This window comes from Thermobia domestica, chromosome 2 (genome assembly GCF_964235325.1).
Source record: "Thermobia domestica chromosome 2, izTheDome1.hap1.1, whole genome shotgun sequence".
Classification (NCBI taxonomy): Eukaryota; Metazoa; Arthropoda; class Insecta; order Zygentoma; family Lepismatidae; genus Thermobia; species Thermobia domestica.
In genome coordinates, this window is record NC_137455.1 from 283371085 (window position 1) to 283385849 (window position 14765).

Genomic DNA, 14765 nt, shown 5'->3' on the forward strand with positions numbered 1-14765 from the left:
TGAGATACAATGCTACTGCCATTTTCCCATTTCAGTTGCAAATGAAATTTGATAGAAAGTAAAGAAAAGTGTTTTAGAAAGTAACATTTGCAAGAGAGTTTTTTTTTTTTTTTTTTTTTTTGTATTTGAAAGATGTTTACCTTAGATATTCTATAGCAAATTTCATCTAGTAGTAAGAAGTAATTGTTTCTTTCAGACATATTTGTATGTACAGCGTAGGTCATAACGGGCTTAACAGTAGCAGTTATTCAATACTCAATTGAGTACAGCAGTGGTAGCAAACAATACGGCTCGAGACAATGCGTTAGAGTGTGGCTCATGAATTATACGTCGTAAGAAGTGATTGTATAAAGGATTTCAACCTTGTTACAGTTGCAATTAAGTAATTTTCCAATGAATAGTAAGTTATCAAAGGATGAACATGTATTTATACTTCAAAAAAAGAAAAAAAAGAAAAGAAAAAAAAGAAAGAAAGAAAAGAAAAGAAAAGTGGTGGTTACATGACCATAATTACCAAGACGTGATTGAGTTATTTGTGTCGCGATTTTCAAACACTGTACTTCTATCTCGGCAAGTAAGCCTTAACTTGAACTTACTAGGCATATGGAGAATCTTCCTTGACTAAGTAAGTGAAAATGTATGACTACAGAAGAAAATCTTATGGCTATAGTACAATGTTTTGTGCAGTTTAAGACCAAACCAATTTGGAAGACATCCAGTATATGCTGTGATACAACTTGTAATAATTTCATAGCTTCGTAGTCCATAAATAATTCATTTCAAATGCATTTTTGTTGAGTGACTCATGATCTACCTTCTAGTTTCCGAGTTCATCTTATAATGTTTGGTAGGTGATAGTGATTATTATGATGAAATCAAGTAAGAAAGTCTAATTGAAAAGAAGTCCAAATCGATTTAGTTTCTGAACTAAGCACAGAGCTAGAGCTTAGTTTCTGAGCTGAGCTATTTATGCTAAAACTCATAGCATAAATACCAATGACTCTAGGGGTTATGATATGTAAGGGAGTTTACATACTGGCAAATACATAGATTATTATATCATAATTTTGATCTAAAATATTTGAGGCACCTAGCGCAAGAGGAAGGCTAGAAACTATGTATAAATAAGATGCGGTTGTTTCCAGATAGTTTTCAACTATATGATAGTTACCGCGTGAATAATTTCAACATGGTTTGGCTCAATAAAACAAATAGAGTCGTTTCTTACTTGTCATTCCTATTTTTGTCAGTGTAGTTTTAGTAAGAAATGTAACCGGTTATATTGTTCAGAGAAAATAATATAGCTCCTTGCAGTGGTCCTCAATTTGAAGAGATTGAAACATATTGACAACCTAGCCACTCAGTGCCTATTTGGGGATGCAAAGATGAGTGCTACTAGGCGCCTTCCACTCACCATCTAGAATGAGTGGGTAAATTATAACTTAACTTGCAAGAGGTTTTCATATGGGGATTAAACAAATAAATCGACTTCCACTTCATTTAACATAAAACACTGTATTTCTAAAATCTGATGAATGAACTGTGAGATTTCTGAATGTTTGCTATAACGGATATTCGGAGTCATTTGCCAGTAAGGTATAGTACGATCGAGTATTGAGCTTTGAATTCTGACTCGGAGTCACACATACCTGGATAAATCTGTCGCTATCCCACGTCGTTCTGGTGTTGAACTCTGCTCCTCAAGCTGACACTCCTTGTTGTTGGACGATGAAAGTGGGCATTGAGGAATGGGCCTCTCAATGTAAATCTCCCTCGAAGCTCTGCGTCGTTAGACTATGTTGACGTACAACGTACTGTTTTCTCCTATCATCTGGTAGATAATTAAATGTAACTTAGTTCTCCAGACTCGAACCCAAGTATATTCAAAGTCGATGACCAATCTCGGAACTCTCGAACTGTCTCCTTCGAACTCTGAACTCTCTGAACTGTCCACGAACTGTCTCTTCCGAACTCCCTCTGAACTCTCTGAACTGTCTCCGAACCCTCTGAACTCTCCAAAACCTTCTCGTCCTGTGGTTTTGTTTGGCGGGGTCCAACTACCATCGTCTGCTTTTCCGTCTGCTGTGGCACGTGCGACACCGTTTCACATGGAGAGACAAATTCCTTCCATGTGTCAAAACTCAAAACTGCAACCCTCGACACGTTCTGACTTCCCGATTCTAAGCAATCCTCCGTACATCCGTAATCTCATGAAATTCATAAAATCCCACAAATTCACGTTTTGTACAATTTCTAGAATCTGGCTAATGTGAGGAAAGACACATTGTCAACATTTCCTTCCTACATTGCCAGACACGTTACGATGACATTCTTATACACAACTGTTTACAATGAATTGCTGACACAACTATTAGCGAGATTGTGCAGCTTGCATTAACTTTACATATTCAACATTAAATTCCCATAACCTTACTTAACGATTTCGAGATATACACATAACAATAAATCTAAAATATACAAATTATTATTCTCGAAAATCGGGTGGGTTTTATTTACGTAATATAATATAATTTAAACTTCTTTAAATTTAATGGGAGGGATGGGAGGGAATTAACTTATTTTAAATCTACTGAGACCGTTACCAAAGGCGTAAGCCACCAGCATGTCCACCATGACAACCTAGCCACTCAGTGCCTATTTGGGGATGCAAAGATGAGTGCTACTAGGCGCCTTCCACTCACCATCTAGAATGAGTGGGTAAATTATAACTTAACTTGCAAGAGGTTTTCATATGGGGATTAAACAAATAAATCGACTTCCACTCCATTTAACATAAAACACTGTATTTCTAAAATCTGATGAATGAACTGTGAGATTTCTGAATGTTTGCTATAACGGATATTCGGAGTCATTTGCCAGTAAGGTATAGTACGATCGAGTATTGAGCTTTGAATTCTGACTCGGAGTCACACATACCTGGATAAATCTGTCGCTATCCCACGTCGTTCTGGTGTTGAACTCTGCTCCTCAAGCTGACACTCCTTGTTGTTGGACGATGAAAGTGGGCATTGAGGAATGGGCCTCTCAATGTAAATCTCCCTCGAAGCTCTGCGTCGTTAGACTATGTTGACGTACAACGTACTGTTTTCTCCTATCATCTGGTAGATAATTAAATGTAACTTAGTTCTCCAGACTCGAACCCAAGTATATTCAAAGTCGATGACCAATCTCGGAACTCTCGAACTGTCTCCTTCGAACTCTGAACTCTCTGAACTGTCCACGAACTGTCTCTTCCGAACTCCCTCTGAACTCTCTGAACTGTCTCCGAACCCTCTGAACTCTCCAAAACCTTCTCGTCCTGTGGTTTTGTTTGGCGGGGTCCAACTACCATCGTCTGCTTTTCCGTCTGCTGTGGCACGTGCGACACCGTTTCACATGGAGAGACAAATTCCTTCCATGTGTCAAAACTCAAAACTGCAACCCTCGACACGTTCTGACTTCCCGATTCTAAGCAATCCTCCGTACATCCGTAATCTCATGAAATTCATAAAATCCCACAAATTCACGTTTTGTACAATTTCTAGAATCTGGCTAATGTGAGGAAAGACACATTGTCAACATTTCCTTCCTACATTGCCAGACACGTTACGATGACATTCTTATACACAACTGTTTACAATGAATTGCTGACACAACTATTAGCGAGATTGTGCAGCTTGCATTAACTTTACATATTCAACATTAAATTCCCATAACCTTACTTAACGATTTCGAGATATACACATAACAATAAATCTAAAATATACAAATTATTATTCTCGAAAATCGAGTTCTTCCACAATATGGACTCTGCTCGCAAATACAATACATTTATTAAGATATTACAACACAGTGTGTTTTGTTGGTATAGAAAGCTCAAGGTCACAGGATAATAAGGAAATAAAACTATATTTCCAGACTATACTTGTGTGGTTACCAACATATCAAGACGTGGAATCTAGAGGAAACTACCCCCCCCCAAAAAAAAATTTTTTTTTCATTGGAATGCTACGGTCATTATTCTTATGCGTAAGGAAATTTAACAAGGAAATGGCACCGAAGTGTTAATCCAATAGCGAGATCGTATAAATATTAATCGATAGAGCACCTATTTTAGAGACAGAAGATATGGAGTTTCAAAGGGGTTCTAAGAGAGCAGAAAGAAAAAGATGTAATTTTCTAAAATCCCAGCGGGAACCCATAATAGCGCACTTATAATTTACTGATCACTGACTCACAGTTGAGAGGGTATGAATAAGTGGTTAGCTCTTACACATATCAACCTGTCTCTTACACATAGGTCTCCCGTTCTAATCCTGCTGCCAATCATCCAGACTGTATTATTAGGATATTCGTATCACTTTAACCAGGTGAATACCAGGGTGGTACCTTTAAATTTAAGAATAATCAAATTATATGAAACAGAAGTAAAACATATTACAATAAAACTATAAAATTCAATTGGTAAAGAAAATGTTTTTACAGATCTCTACACTACATAAACAAATATAAATTTATTATAACTGAATGTATCAGTTGTTAAGAACTAATCAATTTTTGAGCTCCTCTGCAGCCGACAGATTTGCACACTTATTTAATTACTTGTGACTCTTGGTTAGATCTTATTGTTGATTACAACGCTTTGGTTACATAATTACTACTAATTAAATCTCTTGTTAAGCAATAAGTTCCGTCCTTCATAATATTACAAGAATCCAAAGGTCTACTAATGTTTTAAAACAAGTTGTTACATACATTTATCTACAAAGATCCGATTGAGCACGTGATGTAATTGCATGTTCTTTAGAGAATAAACTATGGGTAAGTATGGGTATTTGAGTGACAGGAAATCAAATAACACACATGTGCACGGCATTCACACATAACTTCTAACAGCTAATCGCTCTCATGCTATATAATCGTGTTCTTTTGATAACGTGGTTTCCAACAAAATTGCAAACGTAAACCACTACCAAATTATGAGCAGGTGTAATGGAAAACAAATATTTATAATTACTAAAGACCACAGGGAGAGGAGATACACGAATCAGAGATCATTTACAAGTATTAGGCTACAAGAATATTAGGATTGGAAGTAATTTATTTATAAAACACTAAAGTATTTAAATTAAAGTGATTTGGACTTAGAGGTTTATGGTTAACTATAAACTTATTGGATTTCTTTTGCATATGGAAGAAAAATTAGTGACTTTTAAGAATTTTTCCTTATTTTTGTGACTTTGATAATTAACAGACAATTAAGTTGCTCGGACTTTAAATCCTTCGTGCAGACGACCTTCCGATTAGCGGAAAATCTAGCATCAGCATGCTGTAGAATTACACGATTGTCTTTATATTAATGGTAATATATCTGAATAAAGATACCTGAATCTAATATTGGAAATCTAAAATTGTGTGTTGTTGAGTGTGCTTTTGTATGACATTTTAAGAACAATTTCTTAATATTATTGTTTCTAATTAAGAAATACTAGAATATTAAGAAATTAGAATGTTAGAATAATAGAATATTAGAATGTTTCGATATCCTACATATTATATTTTGATATTTCATAAGGCATGCATAAATACTATCTTCGCAATAATCATGTATCTACTATAAGTTTTGAATTAATCATCCTACGATGACCCATCAACACAAACTGAGATTCCCCTCACACAGCAAAGAAACATTGTTGAAACAATGTAGCATGATATAAACGGAGGATCATCACTGATTGTTGGACAAAAATAGAAGTTCGCACATGCGTCTGTGCACAAGTACGGATAAACCATACCAGATTCGTAAATTTCCTATTTACAAAATGGAGTCAATTCGTGAAAAGCAAAATGTTGCTTTAAAGTTTTGCGTTTGTTTACGTACAATGTTGCAGCAGGTATATGGTGTTGATGTTCTGCCACAATCCCTAGCACTTCGATGGTTCAAGGAATTTAAAGAGGGTCGTGTTTCAACAATAAAATAAGACGGTCCAAGTGCTTCAGTAATAATTAAATAGTATAATTAACACAGCTGTCATCATTGTTTGTGAAGACTGGTGAAAAACAATCGACAGAAGATGATGCGAGTGGACATGTGTGGGGAACTTCAGCGTCTGGTAGTGGAGCATGGGGATGCATACTTGAGTTCTATAATTACAGGTAATGAAAACAAGGGAGATATATTTAAGTTGTATTTTGAAGAATTTCCATAATAAATTGTGCTTTAATTGTTTGTTTACCGTCGGTTGACGCAGTAACATAGAGAAATCGCCAAGGATACTGTCCTTCAATTCATAATTTTTTTTTCGCAATAGAGGAAGAACTTCACATAAAGAATTAGACTTGAGAAGATAATCTTAAATAAAGTAGGTATTTGCTTTAAGAAAGAAATTTTTCAAATGAATTATGATATCTTCTTCATGAGTACATAAACTTTAAAACAACTGGATAACAATGTAACTGAATTTCCTTTAGAAGGAGGAAAACATGCACAGTGACAACCTGAATGTATGATGTCATAAGAGTTATAGGATCTGTTGCTTTTTACATTTTCATTATAACAGGGCTCATACTGGTCTGGTATCTTGTAAATAGTTGAAAGTGACCAAAAGCACACGAAAAAGTGAACAGAAAGTGACCAAAATCTCATCATGCCCCTTGTTTCCTTTGTCAATTTCTCCATTACCTCTCTCTTTGTTTATTGTTTTGTTTAATCTTTTCTTCTTCTTTTTGAGCTTCCTCCTTACTTAGGTTTTCTAAATATGCTTTGTAATTACGGTTAGCAGACTTAACAGATGTAAGAAGCTTCTGAGTGAGTGGAACCAGTTCTGGCCTATTTCCGAATTTCTTCATCCCAGACATTATATTTAACTTTGCACTGAGAGTTCTCAAAGCCATGAAATATTCAAATTCATCACCTACTCTTAAGAAGAGCATACAAGAAGCATAACACAAGACGAACATGATGAACCACACAAACATTGAGCGGAGCATTAACTGTTACGAGAGAAAACTAAAAGACTATTATGATAGAAGAAAGAATAGACACGGAAGGGTTCTCAACCCCACCTTGAGAGCTTAAGCATCCACTGTACTTTAGAAAGAATAAAAACTGAAGTGAGAATAAAGCTGACTGTTTCACATGAGGCAGCAAGTACTAAAACTTTCAGAAGAGTAATGACTAACAAGTTTCTGGCTTTTTCCATTTATTTTTATATTTTTCTCAGAAAACTGCCAACGTAAAACATAAATCACACGAAAAAGTCACTCCCAAAAAAAGTAACTTTTAGTAACAAATTTGAAAAAAAAAAAAAGTAACTTTTAGTGCAACTTGAAAAAAAGTAATTTTTAGTTAAAAAAAAAAGTGACTCGCTATGAGCTCTGTTATAACCACTGGCAATGTACTCAAATCTGCTACCAAATATCGGGATAACTTTTATTTTTATATTTTTACTAGAGTCTTCGTTTCCTCTTGTGATTCTGATTTAATTTCAGACATTTTGGGAAGTAGTTGGAACTCAAAAATGTTCTTCCCCTCCATGACTTTCTCTCTTAGTGTTCCATAATTTTACCTTCTGGAGTAGAGTTTTATATATAGAATCCTCCAGCACTTCCGTAACAATTTTTATAGAAGTAATTGATGAGTGCTTCAAATTATATACCCGTAGAAAAATTCTCTCTATAAAAATTGTTGTTGAGTACAGCTGGATTCTGAAGCATGTACATTTGGATAGTGCACATATTAGTTCCTAAGTGAAGTCTTGACCCGACTACAGTAGGTCCCGTAATTTTGGAGCTATGGACCTTTAAAGTTCATTTTTCATGTTTTCGGCAGCCTATAACTCCGAAAGGAAGCATTTGTGCACCCAGGTTCGTCTATACTTTTTGTCTTATCTTGGTGTCAGGAATCACCCCCCAAACGTTGTCGGTGTTGTTTTGAAACACCCTATATAATGGTGAGAACGTGACAATGGTAAACAGAACTTGGAAGACAGTTTCCATATCTCAAAAAGCACAGTACCCAATGGTCAATGATTTTTTAATCACATGTAAAAATCTTAGAATAAAAAGAAGTCTTAATATCTGTTTCTTAATTAATTTATTTATTTTCTAAGTTGGACTGAACAAAATGTTTAAATTATTTCTATTTGTTCTATATTATTTGTATCTGCATTAATAGTTATTTGTATCACAAAAACCACGTCGCCGCTTATTTCTTTCGTTGGACAGTAATATCCTCTTCACGAGCAAATGAAAATTGCAGTAAACCAATGTACAATTTGTACACACATTTCCTTTAGCATTTGCAGTAAATTCATAAAGGAGTAATTTTACTGTTTCTTTTTTCTCTAATAGTTCTTCTTTTTGTCAAGTCCAACGTCAGGAAGGTTATGATATTGAATATTTCAACATCTCTACAGTTTTCGGCTTTAAAAGGAAAGAATATTAATTTTGATGTTGATTGCACAGTAACATATATTTTCTTTTGCAATATGCATTTTTCCGCACCTTATGCCGATATGACTTTGTAACTCGCTACACTTAACATCTCCTCTTGAGAATACAGAAAAATATAACAAAAATATGCATTTCAGACAACTTAAATACACGCTCAGAAATTCTATCATTTAACTTACAAGTTTATGCAATTCCTGAATACTACTTGCACTTCTAAATATTTGACGTGTGATCGTTGTTTTCGACAAAGTGTGTTTCAACACCGCTCTATCCTGGGTAAGTCGGTTTCTTTATTTTTTTCCCTAAAGTTTTTATTTTTTCTTCTTCTTCTTGTTTTCCTCCCTGACCAAGACTCCAGAGTAACGTAGAAAGCTTGGAAGCGGTAGAAGAATTTAGGAATTGCATAGAATAAAAACATGTAGATTAATGAAAAGGTAATAAGCATAAATAAGAGCAACAAAATGGTATTTTTTTTCAGGGATTATTGCTTTTATTGTTCTGAGTTTACAAACGAAAAGCGAACATAATATTAAGTTGTACTGGCCTTAAATAGAACACATATAGTCATTATGTTCACGAACCTTTATATATATGAATTTTAAAATATCAAAAATAAATCTCTTTCACATTTATCTTTTATATAATTTTATACTATAAGTATTAATATAGTAATATTTTAAAAGGTTTAACAAAATAATATATCAATGGATTGCAAACACTTCAAAAAGAAGCTTAAGATATATATATATATATATATATATATATATATATATATATATATATATATATATATATATATATATATATATATATATATATATATATATATATATATATATTGTACATTATTTGGCGGTTCAGGAGAAAGTGTTTACATTTTGCTGAATGATAAATTAGATTATAATTATAATCCTGTAGATTATAATACAGGAAAAATATCATATACATATATTTTTGTATTTTGTTCTATCTATATCGGGTGTTCTGAAAATGGCGTCCATGGACTACAGAACATTATTCTACAAGTCAAAACAAAGCAAAAAATATATGTAATTGTATACTTTTCGGGTCCTCCTCTGGAGACGCGAATTGCACTATGTGGCAACGTTGCAGATAAAGAACCATAGGATAGAATTACCAATTATCAAATAGTAATATCGATTCTTTCCAGACGACAGTTAAAGTCGATAGGCATTGACAATAGCACCATGTATTATCGTAACAATAGAAGTAACTACTTGATGGATTCATAGAGCAATGATTATGGTTGCAAGTTAATCTGCGACGTTGTCATATAGTGAAATTTTGATTCCCTATAGTGGTTGAAGGAGGCCCTGGAGGGTATGCCATTAGATTTTCACTTTATTTTGACCTGAAAAATAGCGCTCTGTTGTCAGTGGGTGCCGTTTTTAGAACACTCGATATATATTTTTCATCTTTCATTTTTCTAGGAAAAAAAATCCCACAAACAGTATACATCGTACTTGTTTTACACAATTTATTCATTCTTGACCAAACTTGGTATGAAAATAGACCTTGACTTACATTGTACTCATGTGAGAAACCGAGTCTTTTGTTCTCGAGATATGGCCCATCAAAATGTTGGTTTTAATTTAGTAAAATTTTCGTAAGGTACAACGCTTCCATTATCTGAAAAGGGTTCTGGAAGACGAAAGATAGTTTCGAGTCGTTAAGCACAAGAAATAGAAGCTTGTAAGAGAAATTGAATTTTGTTTTTAAATTAGAACAATCACAAGAATTTTAGAAGTTCGTTTGTTATGTTTCTGTATTTATTGTTTTATTTTAATTTTGTGCACGATGACGACTGTGTCATTGTTATGAGCTTTACATCTTCTTTTAGCTATATAAGGTGTTTAGTTACAGCCTAACGTGGAATTCGAACCACAATAAATTGCAGCGAGAGCCGAATCGGGGATTATTCAAACGCTAAATGTTTAGTTATCATTAAATCATTTATACGGAATAATGAAAGTATTTTTATGTAGTATTTGCTGTTCAACCGTTCCCATGTCGCAATACTTATACGTTTAATACAAAATACCGTGTCAGGTAAACATTATTTACATGTAATGCTAACATACAACTTTAGTTAATTAAGGTTAATTTTCTAATAAAAATATCTTGTTGACAATATTTAATAATTATAACTTTTCTCTGTTAAAGACCTTTATCATTCAATATTTTCTGTCGTTCTCATATACTCGTGGCACACTGAAGAGCTGTTCATGGCACATTAACTAAAATGGAATGCTCTTATCTAAGAAAGGTTTCCGTAAACGTCTGGTTGGGTTTGAAATTATATTCTTGCATTAATATCAACGAAAACTCACAAGGTTTATACATTTTATTCTTTTGAAGTGTTATTACTCACTTAGCAGGTAGTGTAATCTGTAGATATAACTACCGGTAATTTTTTTTCGAAAATCTAGTTACAAATGAAACAATTTTAATTTCTACAATTTATGTTAACCAGATACTTGAAAAGAGTTCGTTTCAAAAACAAGTCATCGGTACTTCCAGCATACAAAACGTATTTCATGTTGTTCAAGACCAGGCATATACAAGTTGGAACAGGGTGTGGGTCAGTCACTGAGGACTTACTGACATCGAGGGTCATACGATAAAATCTGTAACGTTTTCACAAGAATTGAATAGCCACATTCAATGAAGAAACTCCTTCAATGTACACAATCATCACAGGAACACAAAAACTATTATAACAGTAACCAAAATATTTACTAAAGAAAAGCAGTAGTGGCAACTTGACCTTTCATATTCTGAACCAGTTTCAAGAAGTTTCACACTACGCAATCGAGGGTTGGAAAAATTTTCAATTCAGTTTAATAGATCACATAAGAAATATATTTTTTCAACTAGTAGAATACCCGTTTTCGCACGGGAGATTGCGTTTCATTTTGGACGTAAAGGTGTGAATTTGAATTTAAACGGCATCAAACGTGTAGCTGTTTGTCTCGGCGACTCCGAAAACTATGGATTCGACACTAATATCGGTCATTTTCAATCATTTATATATATATATATATATATCCCCTCCCCTCCCCAAGTTGCGGGGCTGGATTTGGATTTAAAGGGCATCAGAAGTGTCACTGTTTATCTCAGCGACCCCGAAAAGTATGGATTCGACACTGATATCAGTTATTTTTTGACCTTTGTAAAATATCTCCCCCCTCCCCTACCACCCCAGGTCCGAACTTCATCTATGTGGCAAATTTGATCGAGATTGGTCTCATGGTTCCGTTTCCAACCACACTATCTCTCGCTACACTGTAAGACAGCTGGATTCCACGTCTACGAAAGAAGTCAACATGAAGAACAAAAAGTGTACAACGTGACAAGATACAGATTTTGAATTACCATCACATACCTTTGTACAAAACTTATAAATTAATCGAAGTTGACATTCACTGTAATTGCTCAAGGTATCTTTTGAAGATTCACTGTAATTGAAAATTTCTTGCGTAGCACAAATAAATGAAATTACACGGAATACTTAAAACGGATATTTGGAAGTATTGAAGTTCGGAAGCTGTTTAACTGTACTTTGAGTAACAAATCATGTTCATATAATTTAAAAATATCCTAGCACATAAGAACAACAGATAGCAGAACTGCTACTTATGTAACTGTTGTCAGACAATTCATAGGCTTACAAAACTTTTCGTCACCGATTACAGCAAAGCATTACGTTATTCGTTACGTAGCATAAATGTCAAATATACTGCGTAAAGCTTTGCTCATTGCAAACAATAAAATCCAGTTAAATTCTTACTGACAATTACTAGTTATTTCTGATATGCTCAGAAAACGATGTATCTGGTGTTAAATTAACTCACAAGTAATATTTTAAACTGGTAGTCATTTTGTGTTGTTTTAATACCTCATTTTTTTATTGTGTAGGTATTATCATTTGAATATTAAATGAAATACTAGTAAAAACACATTAACAATATTTATAATAAAATCAGTCACGTCTCGTGAGGGAAGTCACATTGGTTAAAATTAAAGTTTTATCGTTAAAAACTAAGGGAAGAACCTTACATAATATACTAATTCTTGTATAGAACTTCCCTCATAAGCCGCCACATAACTTGGTTTACATATTTAACAACGGAAATGAAGTATAGCACCAAATCAAATATTATATGGTTATCACATAGTAAGTATCAACAAAAATAAAGATAAGCTTTGGCTATAATCGTAATACTAGTGTAATAGATACTTAGGCCCTTTATTTGTTCTATCCTACATCGTCTTATTTAATCACATTACCAAAATAAAAGTAAACTTTTGGCGATTTTACTGAGTGATTTTTCGCTGAGTAGTATCCAAAATACAATCAATAATATCATCATATATAAATTTCCAGAGAATTAGCTGTATTTAGTATTTAAAAAAAAAAAAAAAAGGAAAAAGTGTTCGTTTCATATCGCCAAAACAAATACATGATCTATGTATGTAGATGTGCTATGGTGCAATGTAAAAATAAAATTATCCTTATTATTATGAATTATCATGCTAACATTCATAGTCTGTACACACCAAAACATGAGGTGCGTGTTACTTGTGTGTTAATTCAACATCAAGAATATCGCCTTTCGAGCATGCCAGAAATACCAATTTACTGGCTGAGAGTATTTGTTTTGGTTTTTATTGTTTGGTATAAGAAAATCTTAACACAATATATTTGACATTTATACCAAGTCATGAATAACGTTCTGTTTTCTGTAATCGGTAACAATAATAATTTTGTAAACCTGTGTATTATCTGACAATAGTTACACGAATAGCAATGCTACCATCTGTTTTCCTTATCTCTTATTCTTATGTCTTAGCACATAAGAACGGAAGATGGCAGAACTGTTAATCATGTAAATGTTGTCAGACAATTCACAAGTTTACGAAACGATTATTGTGACCGATTACAGAAAACATAGAACGATATTCGTTACTTGGTATAAATGCGAAATATACTGCGTAAAGCTTTGCTTATACCAAACAATAAAAGCCAATGCAAATTTTCACAGCTGGTCACTAGTCATTTCTGATATTCTCGGAAGACGATGTCCTTGGTGTTGAATTAACACGCTAAAATGGTAGTCATTTTGTATTGTTTCAACACCTCATTTTTTGCTGTGTAACATTTATACATAAACATAAGAAAATTAACGTAAAATACGGGCAAGAATATGCATATGCATTTACTGAATAGAATTTAAGGTAAGCAAATTAAACAAACTTAAAGCAGTCATTACATGATTATTTAGGATACTTGATCACATAAAACATTTAATAAACTTGCAAGGTCTCTACGTAAGTATCCAGTTTTCGACGCATCAGCACAAAACATTATTAGAAAAGATACTGTAATACCTAGTGTGATGTAACTTTGCTTCCCTTATTTACAACTACAAAGAAATAATTCAGTCTTAGATTTCAATATCCCTTATTCTTACAGTTATTTTCTAATTGCCTAAATATATTTTTCTCCTTTGTTTGATAAATCTAAATTTACTAACGATCGTAAACATTTACATAATTAACAACAATAAATTTTCTACTCTTCAGAAACAGAAGATAATATTAGGAAGATATTGCAATGGCTTTGTTATTCGAACATTAAATTTTAAAGTTTTCAGCTTTCTGAAAACTCTATTTATTGATGGGGGAATGTTTACAGCGAATTGTATTGTACATGGTAACTACTTGAAAGAAATGATTACTAGTAATAATTATAAAGCTATGATATCACTGGCATCAGGTATGCAAATGATATATTTTGTTCTTCAACGAAGCTGTTCACTGAAGAATTGTAACTTCATCTCCAACCGAAATAGTGATGTCTTGAGTGCTAGCTTCATGTGATAAGTATATTCCAAATCTCATTTTGCCTTTGAATGTTGCTGCGATTGTCAATAATGGTTCCTTCGTTTTTTCTCCAGTTGATTGGTTGATACACACAATTTGACATCTTGTACATGGTCCATCCACCTTCAAAAAACATGAAAATACAAAGTTAACAAAAAATATAAATAATTCTTTCAGGTGTCGTGAGAAAACTTGAATACGATTGTTTCATAAATAGTTTTTGTTTTTTCGTCAAACGTTATCTTAAGCTGACTTCAAAAATTCTAAGGATTGTATTAATTACAGTGTCAAAATTCGATATTAAATTTACATTTTTGAATCATAATACAGAGGAGAGTGTAACGATAATCTGTATAAATATGTAAATGTTGTTATGGACAACGGTCCGGTACTGAAGATATCAA

General features: G+C 33.4%; 1 protein-coding gene across 1 annotated transcript in view; it reads right to left on the bottom strand.

Moving 5' to 3' along the window:
• Positions 1-9274: 9274 nt before the first annotated feature.
• mal (molybdenum cofactor sulfurase) overlaps positions 9275-14765 on the bottom strand; it is a 177594-nt gene continuing 172103 nt past the window's right edge. Inside the window, exon 11 of the mRNA XM_081748785.1 lies at positions 9275-14484. Within this exon, the coding sequence (XP_081604911.1) occupies positions 14293-14484 (192 nt within the window). The 3' untranslated portion in view covers positions 9275-14292. The remainder of the gene's footprint in view (positions 14485-14765) is intronic.